Consider the following 26692-nt stretch of genomic DNA (forward strand, 5'->3'; position numbering starts at 1 on the left):
CAGATGCTGGTAAGGGACTAGCAGGCCAGTCCACTGTGGCAGGAGGGGTGTCAAGGTAGGGACACCTGCAGGACACCACCACTCCCACCCCAGAGCCTCCAGTCCAGCTTTAGGCAGGGTCCCCAAGGGGTCTGTGAGGCCCGGCCCAGGGGTCCCACGCACCCTCTCATCCCATTGGCTGACTGCACCGACATGCAAATGAGTGTACGCGTCACTTCCGGAGGCAAATCCAGCGCCATTTTCTCTTTCTGGCCGAGCTGGGAGGAGGGGACAGAGTCGCGCGGGAGTGGGCGCGCGCCGAGGCGGGGGTCCCGCCGCGCGGGGCGAAGGCGGGCGTGGGCCCCGGCGGGGCGGGGCGCGGCGAGAGGCGGCAGCGGACGCGGCGGCGCTCCGGGCGCCCAGCGGTAGGTACGCCCCCGGCCTGGCCCCGCGACGACGCCCCCGACCGGGCCCGCGAAGTCCCGACGGCGGCTCCGCCCCGTTCCGCCCACACCCGCGGCCGCCTCACGAATCCCGCGGCGTTCTTCGAGCAGCGGGTTCGCGGCCCGAACGGTGCCGGTCGTCCCTCCGTGTCACGTGGGACCGGGGTGGTCGCCGCGGGGCGGGGCGGGGCCGGGAGGGGAGGAGAGCGGGCCGCGAGGCCAGGGCGGGAGACGAAGGGCTGGGACTGGGGGACAGTGGGCGGGGGTGGGGGACGTGGGGGACGGAGAAGGGAGAGCGGGGCGGCCCCTGCACAGCGCACCCCGCGCAGTCCCGGTTCCTCAAGCTGTCCCGGGACCAGCCCTGAGTGACCGCGAAAGTGGGCCATGAAGACGCGGTCACTCCTAAGTCTGCCCCGTGGTATTTCCACCCAGAAGAAAAGGACTGTGTGAACAACAGCCGACGGCGAATCCCTGTTCCTTCACCCTTGAGCGTTTGGTGTGAATATTGATGATTTATATGCAGGTGTTCACATTAAAATTTTAACTTTTCATATGCCGGTGCCGTCTGCGTTGACGTAGATTGTTTGCAAAATTTCTGCTAACATTTGGCTTGGGGATGTCCGAGATTTTAACTGCCAGTTCGAATCGTGCCCAGTTGCATAATGGGAAATTATTACATATTTTAACTACTTTTTTTGCATTTGAATGAGAGACTTGCCTGAATGCTGTTAAAACTCGCTGTGATGCGAAGGTGTGCAGGTTTTATCAAAAAGGAGGGCTTGGAGTCCAGGTCGGCGTCGGTGTGGAGAGCGCTTGTGGGAGGGAGAAGCTCACCTGAAAGCAGGGTCGTGGGAAGTGCGTGTTCATCTCTGGTTGGAGTCAAGTAACGGATCAACTTAGAGCTGCTCCTGGAGAGTCGGCCAAATAGTGATCAAACTTTATTTCGTTTGGAGCGGGGACCTTGTGGAGCCTGTGTTCTTGGTTTTGTTAATCCTCACCGAGGATGAGGATATTTTTCCATTGATTTTAGGGAGCGTGGGAAGGAGGGGGAGAGAGGGAGAAACATCAATTGGTTGCTGCCCTGGCTGGGGCTGCATCAAGCCCCCAGCGGAAGTACTTGCCCTTGACGAACCAATCACAGACCCTTCAGGCTGCAGGCGGACACTCCATCCTCTGAGCCAAACCGGCTAGGGCATATGTTTTGGGGCTTTTTCTTAAAGCCCCTTATTCCAATGCTTGTGACATTTCATTTCGATTTTTAGAATTAGATTCATAGCAGACTCAATGCAGATATTCTAAGTGCTTTTCTTGTGTTAACTCATCCTCACAACTACTTCATGGAGTAGGTTGTACTTTCCCTGTTTCACAGGTAGGCAACTGAGGCCCAGGGATTAATTTGCAAAAGATTGCACAATTAGTAAACTGTGGAGTTGATGGGAACTGGAGCAAAATGGCTCCAGAATCCTTGCTGGTGAGATCCTTGTGCTGTGTTGTCTCTCAAGTGAAATTCTTTTAGAAGTTAGATTTCACAGGAACTCAAACGAAAGTTCTGTCGCTTAAAAGGTATTTATTATCTGATTGACTTTATGTTTTAGAGTGTTTTATTTTTTTACCTAATGACGTATTTTTAAATGGTCATGATACCAAACAACAAAGGAAAACCCTTTAAGTGCCTTTTTGGGAAATAACAGTTTCTGGTACATATCAGTGGACTTTTTGGTAGGTCCATGTCTACTACACTGTGAAATTAAAATTAATTTAGTATGAACTGAAATAGGTAGATTAGTGCAGCTGCATTAGCCTGTGGTTTCCTAATACACATTTTTTTTTTACAGATGTACAGATTTAACAGTACAAAGAATATACAGAGAACAGCATCATTAGAGGATCTATAAATATGAAAACAGTTTCTTTCCTCGTTAATCCACTAGGCATTTTGTATGGAATCTTGCATCTAGGAATGGATAAAATGTATAGTATTTTGGAATGAAAAATTATGGTAAAACTCGGCTTCTTTTCCCCAAAGTGATTGGCAGCAGTAGACCAGGGCTCTTGAAAGGTTATGAAACTTTTATAATTTACCTATGTTTTTTGTTATCCTTAAACAGCTAGCAAACTGCTAAAAAGGGAAAGTTTTTTTTAATGCTTGTTTTGGGGGAAATCACAATAACAATGATGAGGGAATGGGGGCACTTTCTATTAGGTCTCAAGCTGGTGTGGTCGGCACATACCCAGGTTGCCCCAATCCCCAGTGGGGGATGTGCAGGGGGCAGCCAATCAATGATTCTCTCTCATCGTTGATTTTCTCTCCCTCTCCTTTCCTCTTTGAAATAAAAATATATATTTTAAAAATTAACTATTCAAATTTTTTTAAAACATTAACAGTAGATGAACCTCTGTGAATATATATATACTTTTATTGATTTCAGAGAGGAAGGGAGAGAGAGGTAGAAACATCAGTGATGAGAAAGAATCATTGATCAGCTGTTCCTGCATGCCTCCTACTGGGGATTGAGCCCAAAACCTGGGCATGTGCCCTGACCAGGAATCAAACCATGACCTCTTGGTTCATAGGTTGATGTTCAGCCACTGAGCCACACTGGCTGGGACTAGTCTCCAAATTTAAAACAGAAGACTGACAATTCCTAGCCTTGTTCTTAAGCCTTGAATGGGTTACTATAGAATCTGTTTAGCTCTAACCGGTTTGGCTCAGAGGATAGAGCATCGGCCTGCGGACTGAAGGGTCCCGGGTTCGATTCTGGTCAAGGGCATGTACCTTGGTTGCAGGCACATCCCCACTAGGGGGTGTGCAGGAGGCAGCTGATCGATGTTTCTCTCTCATCAATGTTTCTAACTCTCTATCTCTCTCCCTTTCTCTCTGTAAAAAATCAATAAAATATATTTTTTTTAAAAAAAGAATCTGTTTAAAACTTGCTCAATCGCAACTTCATTTCAGTATCCTCTTCCTGAGTCAGCCATTCTTCAACGGACCCCAGGAACCAGCCTATGAAATCAGCCTGTCCCAAAACTGCTGCTCAGGCAAGTCCACCAATCCCTGTTCTCCATGCTTCTCAGAATCCTGTAATAAGATTAGTGCTTGCTAGATAAGGCCAGACTTATTTGCAAGCAACAAACAACTTCCTTAGCATACAGAGGACAGTGGAACTTTAAGGAGTAAATAAAAGCAAGTCTGAGTAGAAAGCATCTGAGAGAAATTTTTGTTGAGCCTTCTCTGGCTAAAGAAGACAGTCTGGGCTGGAAAGTCACCTTGTACATACTTTTTAAAGAAAGCCATCATGAGGTTCTTGACAGCTCCTCTGTTAGATGATGCTGTTGAAGGCTGGAACCCAATTCAGTGTATTTCCTTTTTTTTATGTTTTTATTGATTTCTGAGAGAGAGAGAGAGAGAGAGAGAGAGAGACATCAATGATGAGAGAGACATTGATCAGCATTGGCTTAATTACCTTTTGCCAAATATATTCAGACTTTTCCTCCTTTACCTCAGTCATTTTTGATGCTGATGTGTTCACCTGGAACATCTTGGGCTCCACCTCTGCAACCTACCATAGCCATTCCATTTTGAACCTCCATAGCCCTTTCCACATGTCTCATGACTCTTAATGTTTTATATTACCCTTTTTGTTAATTTGTTATAAACATTTGCTATGTATTATGCTCTGTGAAAGGCCCAGCCATGCAAATAAAACATGATTCCTGCCCTGAAGCTTAGTCTAATAGGGAAAATAGATACATAAATAGATAATTACCACATAGTGAGATGAATGCAATGAGAGATGTATAAACTTGTTCCTCTGGGGATTCCTAGGAGGGGTGCATGGTGGAATTGCTGACTCATGGAAATTGCCATTTAAAATCTTGGGAGATACTGCCAAATTGCTCTCTAAACATGTAGAACTTACAATTTTTCTACTTATCTCCATTACTAGTGGATATTATCAATCTTTAATATTGCCCCCCCTCATTTGAAAGTAGGTTGCCAAACAAGATGCCACATTACCCCAAATACTGTCTTTTACCTACAAATAAGAACATTCTCCTACATATCCAGAACACAACCATCAAATCAGGAAATCAATACATTATCACCATTGAAGTTTTGCCAGTTCCAATAATATTTACAGTAAAAGAATCTAGATAGAATTGCACAGTATATTTAGTTATTTTGTTTCTTTTGATCTGGAACAGTTCCTTAGTTTTTCCTTCTATGATCTTTTTAAGTGTATAATTCATTGTTTTTTTAAATACATTCACAGAGTTGTACAACCATCACCACAATTTAATAGTAGAACATTTCCAGCATCCACCAACCACAAACCTATCTGTTTGCAGTCAGTACCTCTTCCCACCCTGGCCAACCACTAAGCTACCCTTCATCTCTGTAGATTTGTCTTTTTTTGATGTTTCCTATAAGTGGAATCAGACAATAAGAGGACTTCCGTATCCATCCTCTTTCACTTAGTATTATGCTTTTAAGATTCATTTGTGTTATAGCATGTATTAGTACCTAGTGCTTTACATTGCCAAATTAGTATTTTGCTGTATGGATATACCACATTTGTTTATCCATTGGCCATCTGATGGACATGTGAATTGTTTCCACATTTTGGCTACTATGAATAGTGTTATCTTGTATGATCTGGACACTTTTGAATATTATAAGTTAGTTGTTTTTTACAATGTCTCTTAATTTGGGCTTGTTTGCCAGACTTCTGTGAATTACTCTTTTTTCTTGATTATTAAGTATTTTGTGAGTAGGTGCTTGGAAACCATGTAAATATTCCATTTCTCATCAAGCTTTCAATTTATTTAATTATAACACCATGGAATTAAGTTTATATTCTAGTGCAGCGGTTCTCAACCTGTGGGTCGTGACCCTTTTGGGGGTTGAACGACCCTTTCACAGGGGTCGCCTAAATACATCCTACATATCCGATATTTACATTCATAACAGTAGCAAAATTACAGTTATGAAGTAGCAACAAAAGTAATTTTATGGCTGGGGGTCACCACAACATGAGGAACTGTATTAAAGGGTCGTGGCATTAGGAAGGTTGGGAACCACTGTTCTAGTGGGTTATATTTTAGTTATTGCTGTATACCAAACCACCCCAAAACTTGGTAGAATAAAACATTTTATTTAAAAACCTCAATAATTCTTTGGATCAGGAGTTCAGGCAGGAGTGTAGGGTAAATGGCTTGTTTCTGTTCCACAATGTCGGGGTCTCAGTCTGGGAAGACTCAAAGGTGGGGGTTGACTTGACAGGGGTCTTAGCAGCATCTTCACTCGCACATATAGTGGCTGATGTGGAACATCTCCATGTAGTCTCCATTGGGCTAGTTTAGCTTCCTCACAACATTGTGTGTGGATTCCAGCATGATGGTCCCCAGAGAATAGGCAGCAGTGTGGCATTTTTATGGTGTAGCCTTGGAGTCACATGGCATTAATTCTGCCATTCTTTATTAGGTAAGGCAGCCATAAAGTTCTGCCCAGGTTCATGGGGTGGGGGCATAGATGCCCTTACTTTTTGGAAGGAGTATCAAAGTGATATTTGAAGAAGAGCACGTGGGATAGAAGATACTGTTTCATTATCTTTGGAAAACTTAGTGCACTGGCTATAATCTGTTACTATCATTATTTATTTGATGCCCAAATTGTCCCATATTTTGCTTGTGAGAACTTCTTCAGGCTGGCTTCTTTTGAATCCTTTTGATATGTCTCACCATTCTTTGACCAACTTCCTTATTTTCTGGCACAAGATGTTCTGGGAGCATCTTGTCTTTTCCATGTTTCAGCCCTCGAATCAGCCATTTTCACAAGGAGCCCTGGTTCCTTTTAATGGAAAGTGGTATTTAGAAATTAAGATTTGGATCCTAGGAGTGCTCAAACTGCTACTAGGCTGGGTAACTGCTTCTAGGCTCTTTTAGTGGGCAGAGCCATGGCATGTACATACATTTATTTTTATCTATGTATATATTAAAAGCAGTTAAGGTCACACCTGTGCCTTCTTTTCCAGTCAAGTATCAAGGGGTTGTTTTAATTTTATGCCTTTTCAGATATTTTAAAAACAGATTTATTGACATGTAATTTACATACCATACAATTCACCTATTTAAAGTGTACAGTTCACTGGCTTTTAGTATATTTGCAGCTATAACCACAGTCAGTTTTAGGACACTATTATTCCAAAAAGAAACTGTTCCCCTTAGCCATCATCTCCCAGTTCTCCTCAGCCTTCAAGGCAAGTAATGGTGTACCTTCTGCTTGTATATGTAATTTGTCTGATCTAAACACTTCATGGAATGGAATCAGATCACTTGATCCTTTGTGTCTGGCTTCTATCACTGAGCGTCATGTTCCCCAAGGCTCATCCGTATTGTAGATTGTGTGTGTGGTTCATTTCTTTTAGGGCCAAATAATATTCCATTTTATGAATGCACCACATTTTTTTTTTTGTCCATTCACCAGTTGATGTTTGGTTATTAAGAATAGTGCTACTGTAAAGATTCTTATAGTTTTTGTTTGGATACATGTTTTTTATTTCTCTTTGGTGGAATTTCGGGCTCATATGGTGCTTGTGTATTTAATCCTTTGAGGAACTGCCAGACTGTCCTCCAAACTGGCTGTACCGTTTTATTGCCAGTGATGTAGTAGAGATCAGTTTCCTTACATCCTTGCCAACACTTGTTCTTTTCTTTTTTCAAAATTACAGCCATCCTAATGGTATAAAGAAGTATCTCGTGGTTCCATTTGCATTTCCACATGGCTATTGTTCAGCATCTTTCCATGTGCTTAACAGCCATTTGTATAGTAGCTACTTCTTTGGATCCGTTGCCCATTTTTAAGTTCGGATATTGGCTTAATTATTGAGTTATTAGAGTTCTTTTTCAGTCTGCAAGCCGATGCTCTAGCCACTGAGCCAAACCGGTTAGGGCCAGAGTTCTTTTTATAGTCTGGGTATAAGTTCCTTATCAGAAATACGATTTGCAAAAATTTCTCCCATTTTGTGGATTTGCTTTTTGCGTGGTTTCCTTTGAAGCACAAATTGTTTTATTCATTCATTTATTTATTTATTTATTTTTAAAATTGATTTCAGAGAGAAGAGAAAGGGAGAGGGAGAGACAGAAACATAAATGATCAGAGAATCCTTGATTGATTGGCTGCCTCCTGCATGCCCCCTACTGGGGATTGAGTCTGAACCTGGCCATGTGTCCTGACGGGGAATCGAACCATGACCTCCTGGTTCATAAGTTGACACTCAACCATGGAGCCTTACTAGCAGGGCTGAAGCACCAAAGTTTTAAATTTTCATGAAGTCCAACTTACCTAGTTTTTCTTTTGTTGCTTTTTGGTGTCATATCTAAGAATCCATTGCCAAATCCATGGTCATGAAGATTTCAGCTTGTTTATTTCTGACAGTTTAAAAAATTTTAATTCTTAGGTGGAGGTGTATGACCCACTTTGAGTTGATTTTTGTGTATGATGTGAGCAAAAAGTGCAACTTCAGCCCTAGCCAGTTTTGCTCAGTGGGTAGAGCATCAGCCTGCAGACTAAAAGGTCCCAGGTTCGATTCTGGTGAAGGGTACATGCCTGAGTTGTGGGCTCGATCCCCAGTAGGGCCGTGCAGGGGGCAGTCTATCAGTGATTCTCTCTCATCATTGATGTTTCTATCTTTCCCTCTCCCTTTCTGAAATCAATAAAAATATATATAAAAAAAATTTTTTTAAAGTACAACTTCATTCTTTTGTATGTGGATAACTAGTTGTCCCAGCATGATTTGTTGAAAATTACTCTCAGTGTTTTACCAACCCTGTTACTTATTACAGTTTTGTTTTCTTTCTTTCTAAGGAAAATTCCAAAAATGTTTCAAATTCCTGTGGAAAATCTTGACAACATCAGGAAGGTACGAAAAAAGGTGAAAGGGATTCTTATGGATATTGGGCTTGACAGCTGCAAGGAGTTGCTGAAGGTAAGAGGACGACATCAGTAACAGATTAAGAGCAGACAAGTTTGTTTGTTTTTTTAAATATATTTTTATTGATTTCAGAGCAGAAGGGAGAGGGAGAGAGAGAGATAGACACATCAGTGATGAGAGAGAATCATTTATTGGCTGCCTCCTGCACGTGCCCTACTGGGGATTGAGCCGGCAACCCAGGCATGTACCCTTGACTGGAACTGAACCTGGGACCTTTCATTCTGCAGGCCGATGCTCTATCCACTGAGCAAAACCAGCTAGGGCAGCAGACAAGTTTTTTTGCTTTTTAAAAATATATTATTGATTTTTTACAGAGAGGAAGGGAGAGGGATAGAGAGTTAGAAACATCGATGAGAGAGAAGCATCGATCAGCTGCCTCCTGCACACTCCCTACTGGGTATGTGCCCGAAACTAAGGTACATGCCCTTGACCGGAATCAAACCTGGGACTCTTGAATCTGCAGGCCGATGCTCTATCCACTGTGCCAAACTGGTTAGGGCAGCAGACACGTTTTTAAAGTGACTTTTATGAGGGGCTTTTTATGGTCATTAAGTTTTGTGTTTTTTTATTGCAAGTTCGGTGTGCTTTGTTGTTGTTGCTAATTCTCACTTGAGGATATATTTTTTCCATTGATTTTTTTTAGAGAGAGTGGGAGGGTAGGGGAGAGAGAGAGAGAGAGAGACTGACAAACATGGATATGAGGGGATCAAACCTGCAACCCAGGTACCTGTCCTTGACTGGGAATTGAATCCGTGCCCATTTGGTGCACTGGTTGACGCTCTGATCACAGCCACACCAGCCAAGGCGCTTGCATTTTTAATTTGCTTTATTAGAGTTTTACTTTGAACATTGTACCCGCATTTACTGTATACAAAGGACATTTTCAGATACCCGAAATAAAGCATAAAAGCATTCAGACACTGAGTATGTAAGCTATATATAGTCACTAGTTTTAAAATACTGTTGACCCTTGAACAACAGGGATTTGAACTTCACAGGTCCACTGGTACACAGTTTTTTCCAATATATATATAGTCAGCCCTTTGGGTTTCACATCTACAGGTTCAACCAACTGCAGATCAAAAACAGTATTTCTGATCTGTGGTTGGGAATCATGGATGCAGGGAACCAACTGTGTGCATTGATCTAGGCCGTACTATAGAGGGGACTTGAGCATCCCCAGATTTTGGTATTTGTAGGGGGTCCTGGAACCGATCCCCTGTAGGTGCCCAGGGACAACTATGCTTTTGGGGCATTGAAAGTTAAAATGTGGATTTTTTGCTGTGGTCAGAGGGATGGAGAGGGGGGTCAGGACCACTAACCTCCGGGTTGTCAAGGGTTAACTGTGTATTTGTTTTTGATCTTTGAGGAGAATGTGTTGAATTATTTATTATTTTAGCATAAGGAGACCCTAATTTAATTTCTCAGGATTGTTAGAGAAACAAAAATGGGGATACATACATGATATGATCGGGTGTTGTTTTTTTGATTTGTGAACTTAATATATTTAGTCTTACAAAAGTTTAAAAATTAAGGTGGCAGTCACAATCTACTGATAAGTTGTGTTCTATTATAATTTTATCCTTTCTTGTAACTTGAGAATATATGGCTGGCACATCTAGTAAAGAAATAAAAATTGTTAAATAAGGCATGCTGTGTAGCCTATAGCCATTGATAATTCTGTGCATCTTTTATTCATAACTATAGAAATAGGGACCCTGTCTGCTTAGAAGTTTTTAAAGTTAACTTAATTCAAAGTATTATTGGCCTGTGAAGAGTTCAGCTTCTTAATTTTCAAATCTCAGACTTTCAACCAGATTGATTTTATTTATTAAAAAGGCAGTCTGATACTGAAAGACTAATAATTACCAGGATTCTCATTAATGGTCAGTAGACAAATGTTAATTCTATAAGGACCCCAGAGAGTTCTCTGCTTAAACATTACCACCCCAGAGAGCTCTTCCCTCTAAGATACTGCCCTCTCCCACTGTATTCTGTTCTCTTACCTGCTCTATTTTTCTTCAAAGCTCTCAAGTATCTAAAATTACTTATTATTTGTCTCCTACATTTGAATATAAGAAGACAAGGACCTCATTGTTTTGTTATCTACTGTACTACCTTTGATCAGAATTGTGTCTGGCATACCGAAGCTTAACAGAAACATTTTATTTAACAAACATTTTTTAAATGAATCAATGAAAGTAAAACTCTAGTAGAGAACTACTTTTGATAATTTCCTAACTGAAAGTCCATCTATATTTATAAAAGTCTAAGCTACCATTTGACTGTTCAATTGGTATCTATGATGCGCACTGACCACCAGAGGGCAGACGCTGAGCACAAAGGCATGGAAACATGGAACAGACTGATGAATCTCAGAGGGAAGGGTCTGGGGGGTGGGGGCAGGAAGAGATTAACCAAAGATCGTATATGCATACTAGAGGCGGGGTTCATGCAATGGTGGGGTCCCTTGGCCTGGCCTGCAGGGACCGGGCCGAAACCGACAGTCCAACATCCCCCACGGGGTCTCAGATAGCAAGAAGGCACAGGCCAGGCCGAGGGACTCCACCGGTGGACAAATCCATGCACCAGGCCTCTTAATTTGGAAATAAAAGGATGAGAGAGATACTGAAGTGGAACCTCTTACGTAGATCCAATTTCCCAGGAGCAGTGTTAAAATATGGCTTTCATGAGGAAGATAGCAGGGTAATTATTTGGATGCAAGATTGAGAAGGTAGATAGTGTACACATAGTCTATTAATAATAGGTAAGTATTTGAATTTAACTAATATTTGCAGAGTGTAAAAACAGCAAGCTAAGAACACAAGTGTATGTGTATAGACTGAGAAAATTTCAATTGATGATGTACGGAAAGCTCTTAGAGTAATCTTTGGAGACCTATAGCTGAAGCCATTCCTGTAGCAATCTTTGGAAACCTATATATGTATAAGTAGATTTTGAAATGTTTATTATTCTGTTTTTAAATCTTATCTACAAAAATATATTGAAATATTATTAATACCTTTCATTTATTTTCTAATTTTTTAAATTGTTTCTTTCTAGCTCTTTTTTTGCCACTTCTGACATTCTGGAAAGCACTTCTTCCTTTAAACTCTTCTTCCTCTTCTCCTGTGATATAATATTACTGTTCCTACTTCTCTTCCCAATGTTTTCTTTTGAAAAATTTAACCCTACAAAAATCTTGAAAGGATTATACAGTGAAAACCCATCTACCTACCACTGAAATTCTACAAAATTAACATATATGTATCTGTCTTCACCCACTGTTCTTTTTGTTTTAAAATGAATTTTGAGAGAGAGAGAAACATTTATGTGGGTGCAAAACATTAATTGGCTGCCTTTTGCAGCCCCCTATAGGGATTGCGCCCACAACCCATGCATGTTCTGGTACATGGGATGACACCCAAGCAAATGAGCCACACTGGTCAGAGCTGTAACATTTTTTACTTTTTTTATGCATTTCAAAGAAAGTTGCAGGTATTAGTACACTTCACCCTTAAATTCTTTCAGCATATGTGTCACTATCCAGAGTTTAGTCTTTGTTTACAGTTTTGGGGAGGGGACTTTATATGCTGTGAAATGCACCTTCAGAGCCTCTAATGATGGTTTTTAACATGCTTTTACTAATGTTATGCAAGTCTCTGTGAAGACCTAGAACAAGTCCATCACTCCAGAACGATTCCTCAATCCCTTTTCTAGTCATTTCCTGCCCCCACCCCACTGGCTACCACTATTCTGAAAATTTTCACTGTAGATTAGATTTGCCTATTGTGCAATTTTATGTGAAAGAAATAATACGTACTTCCATGGAAGAGTCTTCTCAGTGGTGGTATGTATGATTGGTCCTTTTTGTTACCAAGTAGTATTCAACAGCATGAATGACTAGTTTGTAGATCTTTTTCCTGGTCGTGGGACACTTAGGCTGTTACAGGTTTTGGTTATTATGAATAAGATTCTTCTTATGAATGCATATATATATATATATATATATGCACACACACACACATATATATATTTTAAAATATATTTTATTGATTTTTTACAGAGAAGAAGGGAGAGGGATAGAGAGTTAGAAACATCTATGAGAGAGAAACACGGATCAGCAGCCTCCCACACAATCCCCACTGGGGATGTGCCCGCAACCAAGGTACATGCCCTTGACCGGAATTGAACCTGGGACCCCTGAGTCTGCAGGCTGATGCTCTATCCACCGAGCCAAACCGGTTAGCGATGAATATATATATTTTTAAATTTATTATTTTTCAATCCTCACTCGAGGATATTTTTCCATTGATTCTTTTTTTTTTTTTTTTTTTTTTAGAGAGAGTTAAAGGAAGAGGGAGAGACAGAGAGAGAGAAACATTAATACGAGAGAAACCACATTATATCGATTGGTTGCCTCCTGCATGCATTCTGACCAGGGCTGGGGATTAAACGTGCAACCAAAGTACATGCCCATGACTGGAATCGAACCTGAGACCCTTCAGTCCAAGGGCCAACTGAGCCAAACCAGCTAGGCCAGGGCGATGAATATTCTTTTGAAAATATTTTTGTGGTGCCCTAACGGGTTTGGCTCAGTGGGTAGAGCGTCAGCCTGCGGACTGAAGGGTCCCAGGTTCGATTCCCGTCAAGGGCATGTACTCTGGTTGCATACACATCCCCAGTAGGGGGTGTGCAGGAGGCAGCTGATCGAAGTTTCTCTTTCATCGATGTTTCTAACTCTCTATCCCTCTCCCTTCCTCTCTGTAAAAAATCAATAAAATATATTTGGGAAAAAAATATTTTTGTGGAGATGTCTTGATTTCTCTGGGAAAATTATCTAGATGTGGAAGTATAAGATTGTATATTTAGTTTTTAGGAAGCAGCTAGTTCTTTATCCAAACCAATTGTGTGATTGTGTACTCTGTTAACAGTGTGTGAGGGTTTCAGTTTCTCATGCATGATACAGTGTGATGGTTAGCTGGGCTCTTTTGTAGATCCCTTTTTCTGGGGAGGAAGTTCCTTATTCTTTGTTGAAAGCAAAAATTATGACTGGATATTGAATTTGGTCAAGTGATTTTTCTGCATCTATTAAGATAATTTTTTTCTCTTTTTTACTCTAATATGGTGATATATATATATATATATATATATATATATATATATATATAAAAATTTTTTTTTAAAATAAAAAACACACCGCTTAAGCCAATCATATCCCTGAGATAAATTCCACTTGGTCCTGCCCTAGCCAGTTTGGCTCACTGGATAGAGCGTCGACCTGGGGACTGAAGGGTCCCAGGTTTGATTCTGGTCAAGGGCATGTACCTTGGTTGCAGGCACATCCCCAGTGGGGAGTGTGCAGGAGGCACCTGATCGATGCTTCTCTCTCATCAATGTTTCTAACTCTATCGCTCTCCCTTCCTCTCTGTAAAAAATCAATAAAATACATATTTTTAAAAAATTACACTTGGTCCTTTTCACATATTGGATTGGTTTGCAAAATTTTGGGTAAGGATTTTTATATCTATGTTCATGAAGGGTATGTACTGAAGTTTTCATTTTCTGTAGTATCTCATCTAGAGTTGGAGTTTTCTTCGTAGGGTTTTTAACTGAATTCAGTTTCTTCCCTAGATCTCAGGCTACCAGGTTGTTTTGCTTGAGTGAACTTTGATAGTTTATGTTCTTTTAAGAATTTGTTCATTACAACTTTATTGGCATAAAGTTGTTATTTCCTTACTTATAGGAGTCTTAGTGATGTTCCCTCTTTTATTTTGATATTGGTAATTCGAGTCTTTTCTTTTTTTTCTTGTTCAATCTGAACAGAAGTTTATCAATTTTACTGATCTTTTCAAAGAAACAGGTTTTGGTTTCCTTGATTTTTATTGTCTGTTTTCTGTTCTATTTATTTATGCTTTTTATGTTTTCCACTAGAGGCCCAGTGCATGAAATTTGTGCATGGGTGCGGTCCCTAGGCCTGGCCGGCAATCAAAGTGCAAGCGTCTGGCGTGGAAGGGCAGGTCCCAGCTGACCTCTGGGTCCTAGGCAGCACCTGGGCTCCTTGGCCCCCACACGCCCCCCTTCGCCTGAGTCCCCATTCAGAGATGCAGTGAGCGCGGTAGGACGCTGTGGGCCAGGGCACAGCGTGAGCCTCTGGGCCACCCAGCGGTGCCACACTGAAGCCCGGTGGTCAGCATGCTCTCTCCCAGCCGGCCTTGCAGACTGGCTCCTGTGCAAACTCATGGGGAGCCCAACCGGCCCCTGCAGTCCTACCAGCTTGGCCCAGCTCACCCAGAAGATGCCTCATGGGTGTGATGCAGGCTCCTCACGGGCTTCCGCCACCTGAGCCCTGGCGTCCCGGGGAAGGGTAGCAGGGGGAGTGAGAGCGAGCTCGGCAGACAACCTGCATTCTTACCATACCTTTGTCCCCGTCACCTCCACCCCCAGGTAACCTGTGAGAGGTTGTAGCACATCTCTGACGCCTGCCATGTTCCGCGCCACCACCTGGTGGTTAGCGCACATTATAGCGAGCAGTTGAATGACCACCCGAAGGGACAATTTGCATATTAGGTTTTTATTATATAGGATTTTTCTGTTTAGGGTTTATTTATGAAGTTTTAAAATTTGATTTCTTAAGGTGGCAGTGTAGATCATTCTTGTTTGTTTATTTAGTTCATTTTCTTAAGTAGTGTCACAAATTCTCCTGAAGCTCTGTTTTAGCTCCATCCTACACATCTGTTTCATTGTTTCCATTTTCATTCAGTTTAAAATATTTTCTAATTTTCCTTGTGATTTCTTCTTTGATCCATGGAATACTTAGAAATGTGTTTAATTTCTAGAAATTTTGGATTTTCTCTAGATACCATTTTTTAAAAATATGTTTTTATTGATTTCAAAGAGAGGAAGGAAGAGGGACAGAGGGATAGAAACATAAATGATGACAGAGAATCATTGATTGGCTGCCTCCTACATGCCCTCTACTGGAGATTGAACCCTCAACTTGGGCATGTGCCTGACCTGGAATCGAACTATGATCTCCTGGTTCATGGGTTGATGCTCAACCACTGAGCCACACTAGCTGGGCTAGATATCTTTTGTTACAGATTTATTTAATTTTGCTCTGATCAGAGATTGTACTTTATAATTATTTCAGTCCTTTTAAATATATTGAGATTTATTTTATAGCTCAGCATGAGACCTATCTTTGGAAATGTATCATGTGTATTTGAAAAGAATGTGCATTTTGTTGTTGGTGGAGAGTTCTATAAATGTCATTTTGTGAAGTTGTTAGTGGCTTTCATTCTTCTTATCGTACCTCCGTCCCCGTCACCCCCCCCCCCCAGGTAACCAGCCAGAGGTTGCAGTGCATCTCTGATGCCTGCCATGTTCCTCACCACCCCCTGGTGGTCAGTGCACGTCATAGTGAGCAGTCGAGCAGTCGAACTCTGTCCTTTCTGATTTTGTGGGCTTGTTCTATCAGTTATTGAGAGAGCAGTGATGAAGTCTCCAGCTATAATTTTGGATTTAATTTTTTCCCTTTTCAGGTCAATCAGTTTTGCTTCATGTACTTTGAAACTCTTTAAAGTGCATACACATTTAGGATTGTTGGGTTCTTTTGAAGAATAGATCCCACTATCATCATGAAATGACTTTCTATCCATGTTTGTTTGTTTTTAATTGATTTCAGAGAGGAAGGGAGAGGGAGAAAGAGATAGAAACATCAATGATGAGAGTGATTCATTGATCGGTTGCCTCCTGCACAGCCCCCACTGGGGATCAGGCCCGCAACCCAGGCACGTGTCCTTGACCAGAATCAAACTCAGGACCCTTCAGTCCAGGCTGATGCTCTATCCACTGAGCCAAACTGGCTAGGGCACATGCCTTGTTAACATTCTTTTTCCCGTGCTAAAATCTGCTTTGTTTGATATCAGTGTAGTTCCTTCAGCCTTTTTTGATTAATGGTGGCACGATATACCTTTTTAAATCTTTTCATTTTTATTCTGTCTATGCCTTTATTATTTAAAGTAAGATTTTAGTAGATAGCATAGGGTTGGATCTTGTTTTTATACTCAGTGTGACAGTCTCTGTCTCTTAATTTGAGTGTTTTAAACTAGGGTAGGCAAACTATGGCCGCAAATATGAGCCAAATTTGGCTGTGTTGTAAGTAAACTTTGTGGGAAATAGCCGTGCTTGTCAGTATTTCTATAGTGTCTCTGGCTATTTTTGTGCAAATGGTAGATTGAGTGCTTATGTCAGAGACTGTATAGCTGACAAAGATTTCATATTATCTGCTCCTTTACAGAAATGGTTTAACAGCCCCTGCTACTTAATGTAATTATCAGTAAGGTTGGGTTCAAATCTCCCATCTTGCTATTTGTTTTTACTTGTCTCTCTGTTCTTTGTTCCTTTTTTTCCTTTTCTGCTTTCTTTTGGATTGAATATTTTTTATAATTCCATTTTCATCTCCATTATTGATTCAATAGCTCTGTGCTTTCATTTGCCTTTCTAATATAATACTATTTGCTTCACATGTGATGTAAGAACCTTACAGCAGTGTGCTTTTCCTCCCCTTCCAACCTTGGTGCTGTTGTCATGTATCTTATTTCTATGTTACAAACCTCACAATATATTATTTCCAACTTAAATACTTGTAATAATGTGTACTTTACTGTAGTTCTGAATTGACTTGGTAAGCAATGTGTTAGCATAGATATATTCAATACAGCAGTTATATTAATTACTAGAGGCCCAATGAAGGAAATTTGTGCATTGGGGGGGGGGGTCCCCCCTCAGTCCAGTCTGCACCCTCTACAATCCGGGACCCATCAGGGGATGTCCGACTGCCATCCCAGGGATCAGGCCTAAACCGGTAGTTGGACATCTCTCTCACATTCTGGGACTGCTGACTCCCAACCACTCACCTGCCTGCCAGCCTGATCGACGCCTAACTGGTCCCCTGCTGGCCCGATCGCCCCCTGCTGGCCCAGTCACCCCCAACTGCCCTCCCCTGCAGGCCTAGTCCCCACAACTGCCCTCCCCTGCAGGCCTGGGCCCCCGCAACTGCCCTCCCCTGCTGGCCATCTTGTGGCAGCCATCTCTGACCACATGGGGGTAGCCATCTTGTGTGAGGGCATGACAGTCAATTTGCATATTACCTCTTTATTATATAGGCTCTTTCTCTGGCTTAACTAATATTTGGTAATATATTAAAAAGACATTTGCTCCTAGCCAGGTGGCCCAGTTGGTTGGAGCATTGTCCTGTACACCAAAAAATTGCTGGTATGATTGATTGGGGTGTGTACAGGAGGCAAGCGATTGATGTTTCTCTCTCACATGGATATATATATATATATATATATCCCTTCCTCTCTAAAACATCAATTTAAAAAATATCCTCAGGTGAGGATTAAATGACCTTTAATTATTATAAGGACAGTGATATCAACTGTGAAAGAGAAAATACAGGAAATTATTTTTTTAGAAAATAAAATTTTTTTTAATTTTTTTATTTTTTATTTTTTTTAAAGAGTCACATTTATTTATTTATTTATTTTTAATATATTTTATTAATTTTTTACAGAGAGGAAGGGAGAGAGATAGAGAGCTAGAAACATTGATGAGAGAGAAACATCAATCAGCTGCCTCCTGCACATCTCCCACTGGGGATGTGCCTGCAATCAAGGTACATGCCCTTGACCAGAATCGAACCTGGAACCCTTCAGTCCGCAGGCCGACGCTGTACCCACTGAGCCAAACCGGTTTTGGCTAGAAAATAAAATTTTAAATGCCACGTTTCTACCATTCAGAGATTGTTTAGCCTTCTCTGTGTATGTGTGTAGTCTTTACCAATTTAAGCTCATATTTACCAGGCTTTTTTATTACTTTGCTTTTTTCTGTGACTTTCATCTTTCTGTGTCATTAAATAATTGTTTGTCTTACCTATTACCCAGTTTATATTCAGATTTCTCCAGTTTTCCCCCAAATTTTTTACACTTGGTTTGTTTGAACCAGAATTCAGTCTGGACTCCCATCAAATCTGGTTGCTAGGCCCTGACCAGTTTGGCTCAGTGGCTAGAGCATCAGCCTCCCATGTTCGATTCCGGTCAAGGGCATGTACCTTGGTTGCTGGAACATCCCCAGTAGGAGGTGTGCAGGAAGCAGCTGATGGATGTTTCTCCCTCATGGATGTTTCTAACTCTCTATCCCTCTCCCTTCCTCTCTGTAAAAAATCAATAAAATATATTTTTTTAAAAATCTGGTTGCTAGGTTCACAGTGACACCATCTCCTTCCGTCTCCTCCCCTGCTGCCATGTTCGACACACTGTAGTCTACATGGTCCACCCTCCTTGTAGCTGACACCTGTGCTCTTAATACGCACACTCTCGAAGCTCCCACTTTATACTCTCAGCACCCTGAAATTCTTCCCCAAAGTACTCACCACTGATGGGAGGTGGTGTGTGCTGGTGTGTGTGTGTTTTGTTTTGTTTTAAATTATTTGTGGGAAATATGTTTATTTCTTATGAAGCTATAATTTTAACTTGGATTATTTCAGCCTAATCCAGTGATGGCAAACCTATGACACGCGTGTCAGATGACACGCAAACTCATTTTTTTGGTTGATTTTTCTTTGTTAAATGGCATTTAAATATATAAAATAAATACCAAAAATATAAGTCTTTGTTTTACTATGGTTGCAAATATCAAAAAATTTCTATATATCACACGGCACCAGAGTTAAGTTAGGGTTTTTCAAAATGCTGACACGCTGAGCTCAAAAGGTTCGCCATCACTGGCCTAATCCTTGGGTTTTATATACTTAATGGCTCTGTCACAGTTTGCTCAGGGTCTGCATTTTCACTTCACTTTCCTAAGTAGATTTCTTAGGTGCCAAGTAATCCCATCAGTTTCTAATGAAATATTTCTTTATCTGCTGAAATTGCATGATTTTTCTCTTTTTCTCCCATTTTGAAAGGACCTTAAAGACTTTGACCCAGGAGAGAAGTACTTTTATAGTACATCATGGGGAGATATTTCTCTCTGGGAACCTTCTGGAAAGAAAGTGGTATGTATTTTTATATTTGATTTTCATGTTTTCTCAAAAGTTGAGGGTGAGGGTCAGTTCACTTTAGAGGGTTGTCACTTGTACTGGGGTTACTAATGAATGAATGGGGAGGAGGTGGCTTGCAAATACTGTTTCCCAGCCTATGGTTTCTCTTTTCGTTTTTTAAAACAGTTTCTTTCAAAGAGCAGAAGCTTGCTTACTTCGATGAAGTCTAGTTTATTATTTTTTCCTTTTGCGAATATTTCTGGTGTCACAGTTAAGACATTTTCTCTCAACCCAGAGATCTATTCCACATTAATAGATAATAACATACAGTTGTTAATGAGTTTTGTTGACTCATTAAGTGTAACTTTTGCTGAGTATCTTGTTTTTCAATACAGTATTTCATTGAATATATGACACCCTTTTTAATGAACCCTTAATAAAACCAAAGTCATACTCCACTTAAACTGTTTAGCACAGAACCATCAGTTGTAAAGTATTCCCAGATTTCAGATATATGGGGTTTTTCAGCCCTGGGTTTATTATAGATCCTGCCAGAAATGCCAGAATCTGGGGTTTTGCTTATTGCAGAGAAGTAGCAAAATGTTGTTGAATGTGTTTGGTGATTTCTCTAACCTGTGACCCAAGAGGACCAAGCACATGAGTAGGAGAGAGATAGTCACAGAATGGGGGCACTGTGTGGTATGAGAAAGACTGATTATAAGAGCAGATCTAGGAAGGGTGGGTCTGAACTGTGGCCACTGTGTAGCAAGGATCAGTGTCCCCACATGGGACAATATCTTCACAGCCCATGGTGGGACCTCGATGAAGCATTCAGTCTGTTCAGGTCTCACCCTCCTCTTTTGTGGAACGAGAGCCAGGTGTTCTGTGGTTCATAGCTCCAGGGTCTAGAGCAGTGGTTCTCAACCTTCCTAATGCCACGACCCTTTAATACAGTTCCTCATGTTGTGGTGACCCCAACCATAAAATTATTTTCGTTGCTACTTCATAACTGTAATTTTGCTACTGTTATGAATCGTAATGTAAATATCTGATATGCAGGATGTATTTTCATTGTTACAAATTGAACATAATTAAAGCATAGTGATTAATCACAAAAACAGTATGTAATTATATATGTGTTTTCCAATGGTCTTAGGTGACCCCTGTGAAAGGGTCATTAGACCCCCAAAGGGGTCGTGACCCACAGGTTGAGAACCGCTGGTCTAGAGACTCTTGAGACCAGAGGGTGCAGTGCTCTTACATCATCACAGACCAATAGTTTATTGCATTGCACTCCTCTGTTGGCCAGGGTGGTTCAAGTGTCTGTTCTTATGCCCTGAGCTTGTTGAATAACCCCTCGTGTGCCTTAAAGAGAAATTCCAAATTGTCAGCAATATATTCTGTGGCTTGAAACTTACCTTATGGTTATTTGTGGTGATTTTGGCATAGTCCCTCTTTACTTACTGTTTGTTACATAGTTTACTTATACTTGCTAAGCACTGTCAGTGTGGCTCTTATCTTCCCTAAGAATAGAAACGGGAAATAAAAGATAGTAATGATGGGTTTCATAATTTGCAAGTTAGATTATTTGTAGATAAGTTGCAGAGGTTTTAGAATTTGAAATAAAAACAACATTGGAGAAATAGGATGAAGCAGTTAATTCAAAGTATCCTTATTAAGTAATGAGATCTGTGGTTTTAGTGGATGGTTTGGAAACTAGTCACGTCATATGTTTGTATGAACTATGAGCTAAGAATAGTTGTTAAATTTTTAAATGTTTAAGAAGAAAAAAATGAAAAGAATATTGTTTTGTGATATGAAAATGATATGAAATTTGAATGAGTGTCTGTAGTTTTATTGGCACAAAGCCATGCTCATGGATATTCATGTCACCTATGGGTGCTTTTTTCCCCCCTTTGAGGTATATTTTTAAATTAAAGCTTTATTGTTGAAAGTATTGCATATGTCCCCTTCTTTCCCCCCATTAGCCCCCTTCTAGCCCTCCCCCACTCCCAGCCCCAGCTGTGGGTGCTTTTGTCTTACCAAGTAGCACTGAGTGGTTGCCACTGAAGCTCTTGGGTGGCCCACAAAGCCTAAAATATTTACTCTTTGGCCCTTTAAGAAAAACCTTGCCCTGGCTTAAAACACATTGTTCTTGCCCAGCTGGTATGGCTCAGCAGTTGAGTGTCAACCTATGAACCAGGAGGTCACTGGTTTGATTCATGGTCAGGGCACATGCCCAGGTTTCGGGCTTGATCCTTGGTACGGGGTGTGCATTTAGCAGCTGATCAATGATTCTCTTTTATCATTGATGTTTCTATCTTTCTCTCTCCCTTCCTCTCTAAAATCAATAAAATATATATATACATATTTAAAAACACATTGTTTTTTGAGGGGTGATAGTGTTAAGTTATCTAGCATGTTAAAACAAAAAAGTCATATACTTGTGAACTATAGGTGTATCTCACATATAATATCTTTATTAAATGATGCTGGACTTTTTCTTTTAACAGAGATACCGAACAAAGCCATACTGTTGTAGCCTCTGTAAATACTCTACAAAACTGCTTACTTCATTAAAAAATCATTTGCATCGTTACCACGAAGATGAAATTGATCAAGAGCTGGTGATCCCTTGCCCAAACTGTGTATTTACCTCTCAGCCCAAAGTGGTGGGAAGGCACTTCAAAATGTTCCATGCACCTGTTCGGAAAGTGCAGAGTTACACAGTGAACATCTTAGGTGAGACTAAGTCGTCCAGGAGTGATGTCATCAGTTTTACATGTTTAAAATGTAACTTTTCAAATACTTTGTACTACAGCATGAAGAAGCATGTGCTGGTAGCCCATTTTCACTACTTAATTAACTCGTACTTTGGTCTACGAACTGAGGAAATGGTTGAGCAATCCAAAACTGATGATACCCCTTCTACAGAGAAGATGCCACCCTCTGACAAGTATTACTGTAAAAAGTGCAACGCCAATGCTAGCAGTCAGGATGCATTAATGTATCATATTTTGACGTCGGATATACACAGGGATTTGGAGAATAAGCTTAGGTCCGTGATTTCAGAACATATTAGGAAGACTGGACTTTTGAAGCAAATGCATATTGCTCCCAAACCAGCTGCACACATGACCATACCACCAAGCAGCAGCACTCCGGGTGTCCCTGCCACATCATGTTTTCACCTTGCCTTGCCGCCAAATAGTCAAAGCCAGACTGCTGTCCAGCCAGTTCAGGGCTCAGTCCAGCCTGTGACTGTGGCCTCAGGTGCTTCTGGAAGCCTCACTCATTCTCCGCCTGCCACCGCCCAGTCCCATGTGACTCTCGTCTCCAGTCCCCTGCCTGGGGGCCAGAGCAGCCTCACTGTGCCACCCTCAGGGCCACAGCCTGTCTTCCTTTCTCACGGAGTCCCACTACATCAGTCAGCAAATCCTCCTGTGTTGCCCTTGAGTCAGCCAGTTAGACCTGTCAATAAGTCTGCTGGAACAGGTATCCTCCCCATAAACCAGACCATCTGCCCAGGGGTTTTACCCCTTAACCAGCCTGTTGGACCTGTAAACCGACCAGTTGGTTCTGGGGTTCTTTCAGTAAACAGACCTGTTGGGTCCACTGTCCTTCCTGTCAGTCCCTCTGTCACCCCTGGGGTTCTTCAAGCAGTCTCTCCAGGGGTGATCTCTGTAAATCGGACTGTCCCATCAGGTGTCCTTCCTGCAGGCCAAATGACCCCGGCTGGGGTTATCCCTTCAGGACAGACAGCAACTTCTGGGGTTCTCCCTGCTGGCCAGATGGTCCAATCTGGGGTTCTCCCCATTGGCCAGACAGCTCCGTCAGGGGTTCTCCCCACTGGGCTGACAGTTCCACCACGGGCGCTCCCTCCTGGTCAGACGGTCCCCCTGCGTGTTCTCCCTGCAGGCCAGGTGGTTCCACCAGGGCTCCTTTCTCCCAACCAAACAGTCTCGTCAAGCATTCTCCCTGGGAACCAGGTTGTGAATTCTGGTGTGTTTCATCTCAGCCAGCCAGTAATGTCAGGAGTTCTTCCTGTGAGCCAGCCAGTGAGGCCTGGGGTCGTGCACCTTAATCAGTCTGTGAATACCAACATTCTACCTGCCAATCAGCCAGTTAGACCTGGTGCTTCACAAAACACAACTTTCCTGACATCAGGCTCCATTCTTAGGCAGCTGATACCTACAGGAAAGCAGGTGAATGGGATTCCCACGTATACACTTGCTCCAGTATCTGTCACTTTGCCTGTGCCACCTGGAGGCGTTGCAGGTGTTGCCCCACCTCAGGTGCCTATCCAGCTCCTACCGTCTGGCACAGCCGCACAGATGGCCAGTCCCATGGCTGGCATGCCCTCTCCCTCAGTGGTGGTGAATGCAGCTCCGAATGTGTTCATTCAGCCCTCCTCCTCTGTGGCAGAGGTGAGCCCAGTGCTCAAACAGGCGAAGCAATGGAAAACATGTCCAGTTTGCAATGAGCTCTTCCCTTCCAATGTCTACCAGGTCCATATGGAAGTGGCTCATAAGCACGGTGAGTCCAAATCTGCTGAAAAACTGGAGCCAGAAAAACTGGCTGCATGTGCCCCATTTTTAAAGTGGATGAGAGAGAAGACAGTTCGGTGTCTCTCTTGTAAATGCTTAATATCAGAGGAAGAGCTCATGCATCACCTATTGAGGCATGGCCTGGGGTGCCTGTTCTGCCCACGCACTTTCCATGACATTAAAGATCTTTCAGAGCACAGTAGGACCATGCACCTGGGGAAGAAGAAGGTACCTGTGGATTACCGTAACAAAGGTTTCCAACTGGATATTGATGCCAATGGCAACCTGCTGTTTCCCCATCTTGATTTCATTACCATGTTGCCAAAGGAAGAGTTGGGGGAGCGGGAAGTCTACTTGGCAATACTGGCTGGGATACACTCCAAGTCACTCGTGCCGGTGTATATTAAAGTGAGGCCTCAGATGGAGGGTGCACCCAGCAAACAGGTATTGACCTGCCCCTTTTGCTTTGGCACCTTTGCGACAACTGAGGCCTATGAGCTCCATTTGAAGGACAGGCACCACATCACGCCAACAGTCCACACAATTTTGAAATCTCCAGCTTTCAAGTGCATTCACTGCTGTGGGGTTTACACTGGAAACATGACCCTGGCTGCCATTGCCATCCACCTCCTACGCTGCAGAAGTGCTCCAAAGGACAGCAGCTCAGACCTGCAAGTCCAGCCGAATTTCATTGAGAACAGCGAGCTGCTTGTAGTCAATGGTGAGGTGCTGCACGACTCCAGCTTTTCAGTAAAGAGAAAGCTGCCTGATGGCCACTTTGGGGCAGAAGACCAGCAGGAAGGGGAGCAACGACCTCTGGCCATAAACACCGATGTGCCCCCAGCTCCAGAGAAGGTAATCAGTGTCGTTCCTCTTAAAAGACAAAGGAATGAAAGCAGGACGGAGGGACCACTTGTTGTTAATGATGACGCTCTTCAGATTTTAGCATTAAATCCCAAAAAATATGAAGACCGTTCTTATGAAGAAAAAAAGCAGTTTCTTAAAGATTATTTCCACAAGAGACCATATCCTAGTAAAAAGGAAGTAGAGCTGCTGTCCTCACTTTTGTGGGTGTGGAAAATTGATGTGGCTTCATTTTTTGGGAAAAGAAGATATATTTGCATGAAAGCAATAAAAAGTCACAAGCCTTCTGTCCTTTTAGGCTTTGATATGTCTGAACTTAAAAATGTTAAACATAGATTGAACTTTGAGTATGAACCACAAAACTTGTAAAAAATTAGGAAATTAGTTTTTTTAATTGAGATTTTTAAAATGTTATTTTCTTCACTGTATGTTGAACTAATCAATTTCAGTGGTCTTTATGCTGCTCTTTAGATGTATTTCAGGTGCTCAGCAAGACTTTGTATGAAGAAGTGATAGTTCTTTTAAAGTTATAGTTCTCTGCAGTTGGATTTTGTCACAATTTTTAGTTTTTTTCCTCTGTTGTGTAAATTAAATCTTTCCATATTTTGTGCACACCTTTTTTTTTTTCCAGTAGTGTCAAGATCATATGATAAAAACTGAAATCTACATTTGTTTGTTTTTTCATTTAAGGAAATTTCACCTTATTTCAGATTATTAGTTAACTGCAAATTAAAACTTTGATCTCTCTCAGCTTTACACATAGCTGCAAATGATGCCGTAAATGTGTAGAGAAGTGAGCCCAGACCTTTGTGATGTGTGCAGCTGCTAAGGGTGCATGGCATTCACTATGCTGATTTATTTTTGTAAGATATTTGCTTATTAGATTATAGTTTTCATTTACATTTTTTAAGGTTTGTCTTAGCCATTTTTGATTATAACTCATAGAAAACCAAATGTTTTTGTTTGTTAAAAAAATATACTGAACCTGAAGTCTGGTATTTTAGCTCATAAGAGTTCTATTACAAATAAAGTAATTCTTTTCAGTGTAGACTTCTCCCCTTTTTTTGATATGGTGATAAGTCATATTTCCATTCAAAGGTAAGACAATAAATCTTTAGTGCCTTTAGAATAAACATTGAAAATACACACACACTCTCCTACTAATCTAACTGTTCATAAACCAGTGAAAGGGAAGGACCATGTTACTCAGGAATAAAATTTTTACCCCTGAGTGTGGATACTGAAATATAAGTTTTCAGGGACAAGGGGAAATCAGTAGACCAAGAGCTAAGTTCCATGGTTGGGCCATTAATTTTTGACAGTTTCCTAGAAGTCAGTGTATTCATACTAGGGAAATGGGTGTTCCATAGCCCAATGTCTGACTAATGGGATGGGTATAGGGTATGAACTCCATTGTGTTACTGTTCTTTGGACAGTTAAACCTTGGGGTGTTATTTTTTTCTTTTTCTTTTCACATAACAGTATAAAAGAACTTAAAGCACCAGAACCAGTAATGGAGACCAACCAGGTTGGACCTTAAGTCATATTTATTGCTGGTGACACACAGCAGAGGGACCTTTCCAATGTATTCAGAGGATCTGACAGTCTCTGGAAAATAAGATAATGTTACTATATGGGTTTTAAATATAATACTTGCATGTAATTGCTATAATGTGCATTTTGGGGGCAATTGTGAAACTGGTCTGTGATTATTGGTGTACTCTGTTATAAATTCAAAAAGAGCTTGTTGAAGTTTATTTTTTTTTTTTACCTGTTGTTTTCAGAGTGTCTATTTTGAATTAAAATTTGTTATACCAC

General features: G+C 41.5%; 1 protein-coding gene across 3 annotated transcripts; it reads left to right on the top strand.

Annotated features, from left to right (window-relative positions):
• Positions 1-263: 263 nt before the first annotated feature.
• ADNP2 (ADNP homeobox 2) lies at positions 264-26692 on the top strand. 3 transcript variants are annotated; one of them, XM_070420516.1, is made up of 4 exons: positions 264-408; positions 8290-8410; positions 19389-19478; positions 21977-26692. In XM_070420516.1, exons 2-4 carry the CDS (start codon positions 8303-8305, stop codon positions 25241-25243), a joined length of 3465 nt encoding a protein of 1154 aa, XP_070276617.1. In that variant the 5' UTR covers positions 264-408; positions 8290-8302; the 3' UTR covers positions 25244-26692. The 3 variants fall into 3 exon arrangements, with proteins under 3 accessions (XP_070276617.1, XP_070276615.1, XP_070276616.1); XM_070420514.1 differs by having other exon boundaries at positions 329-404; XM_070420515.1 differs by having other exon boundaries at positions 329-404; positions 8290-8344.

The sequence above is a fragment of the Myotis yumanensis genome, unplaced genomic scaffold (genome assembly GCF_028538775.1).
Source record: "Myotis yumanensis isolate MYYU_CA2020_CCGP unplaced genomic scaffold, mMyoYum1.0.hap1 SCAF_7, whole genome shotgun sequence".
NCBI lineage: Eukaryota > Metazoa > Chordata > Mammalia > Chiroptera > Vespertilionidae > Myotis > Myotis yumanensis.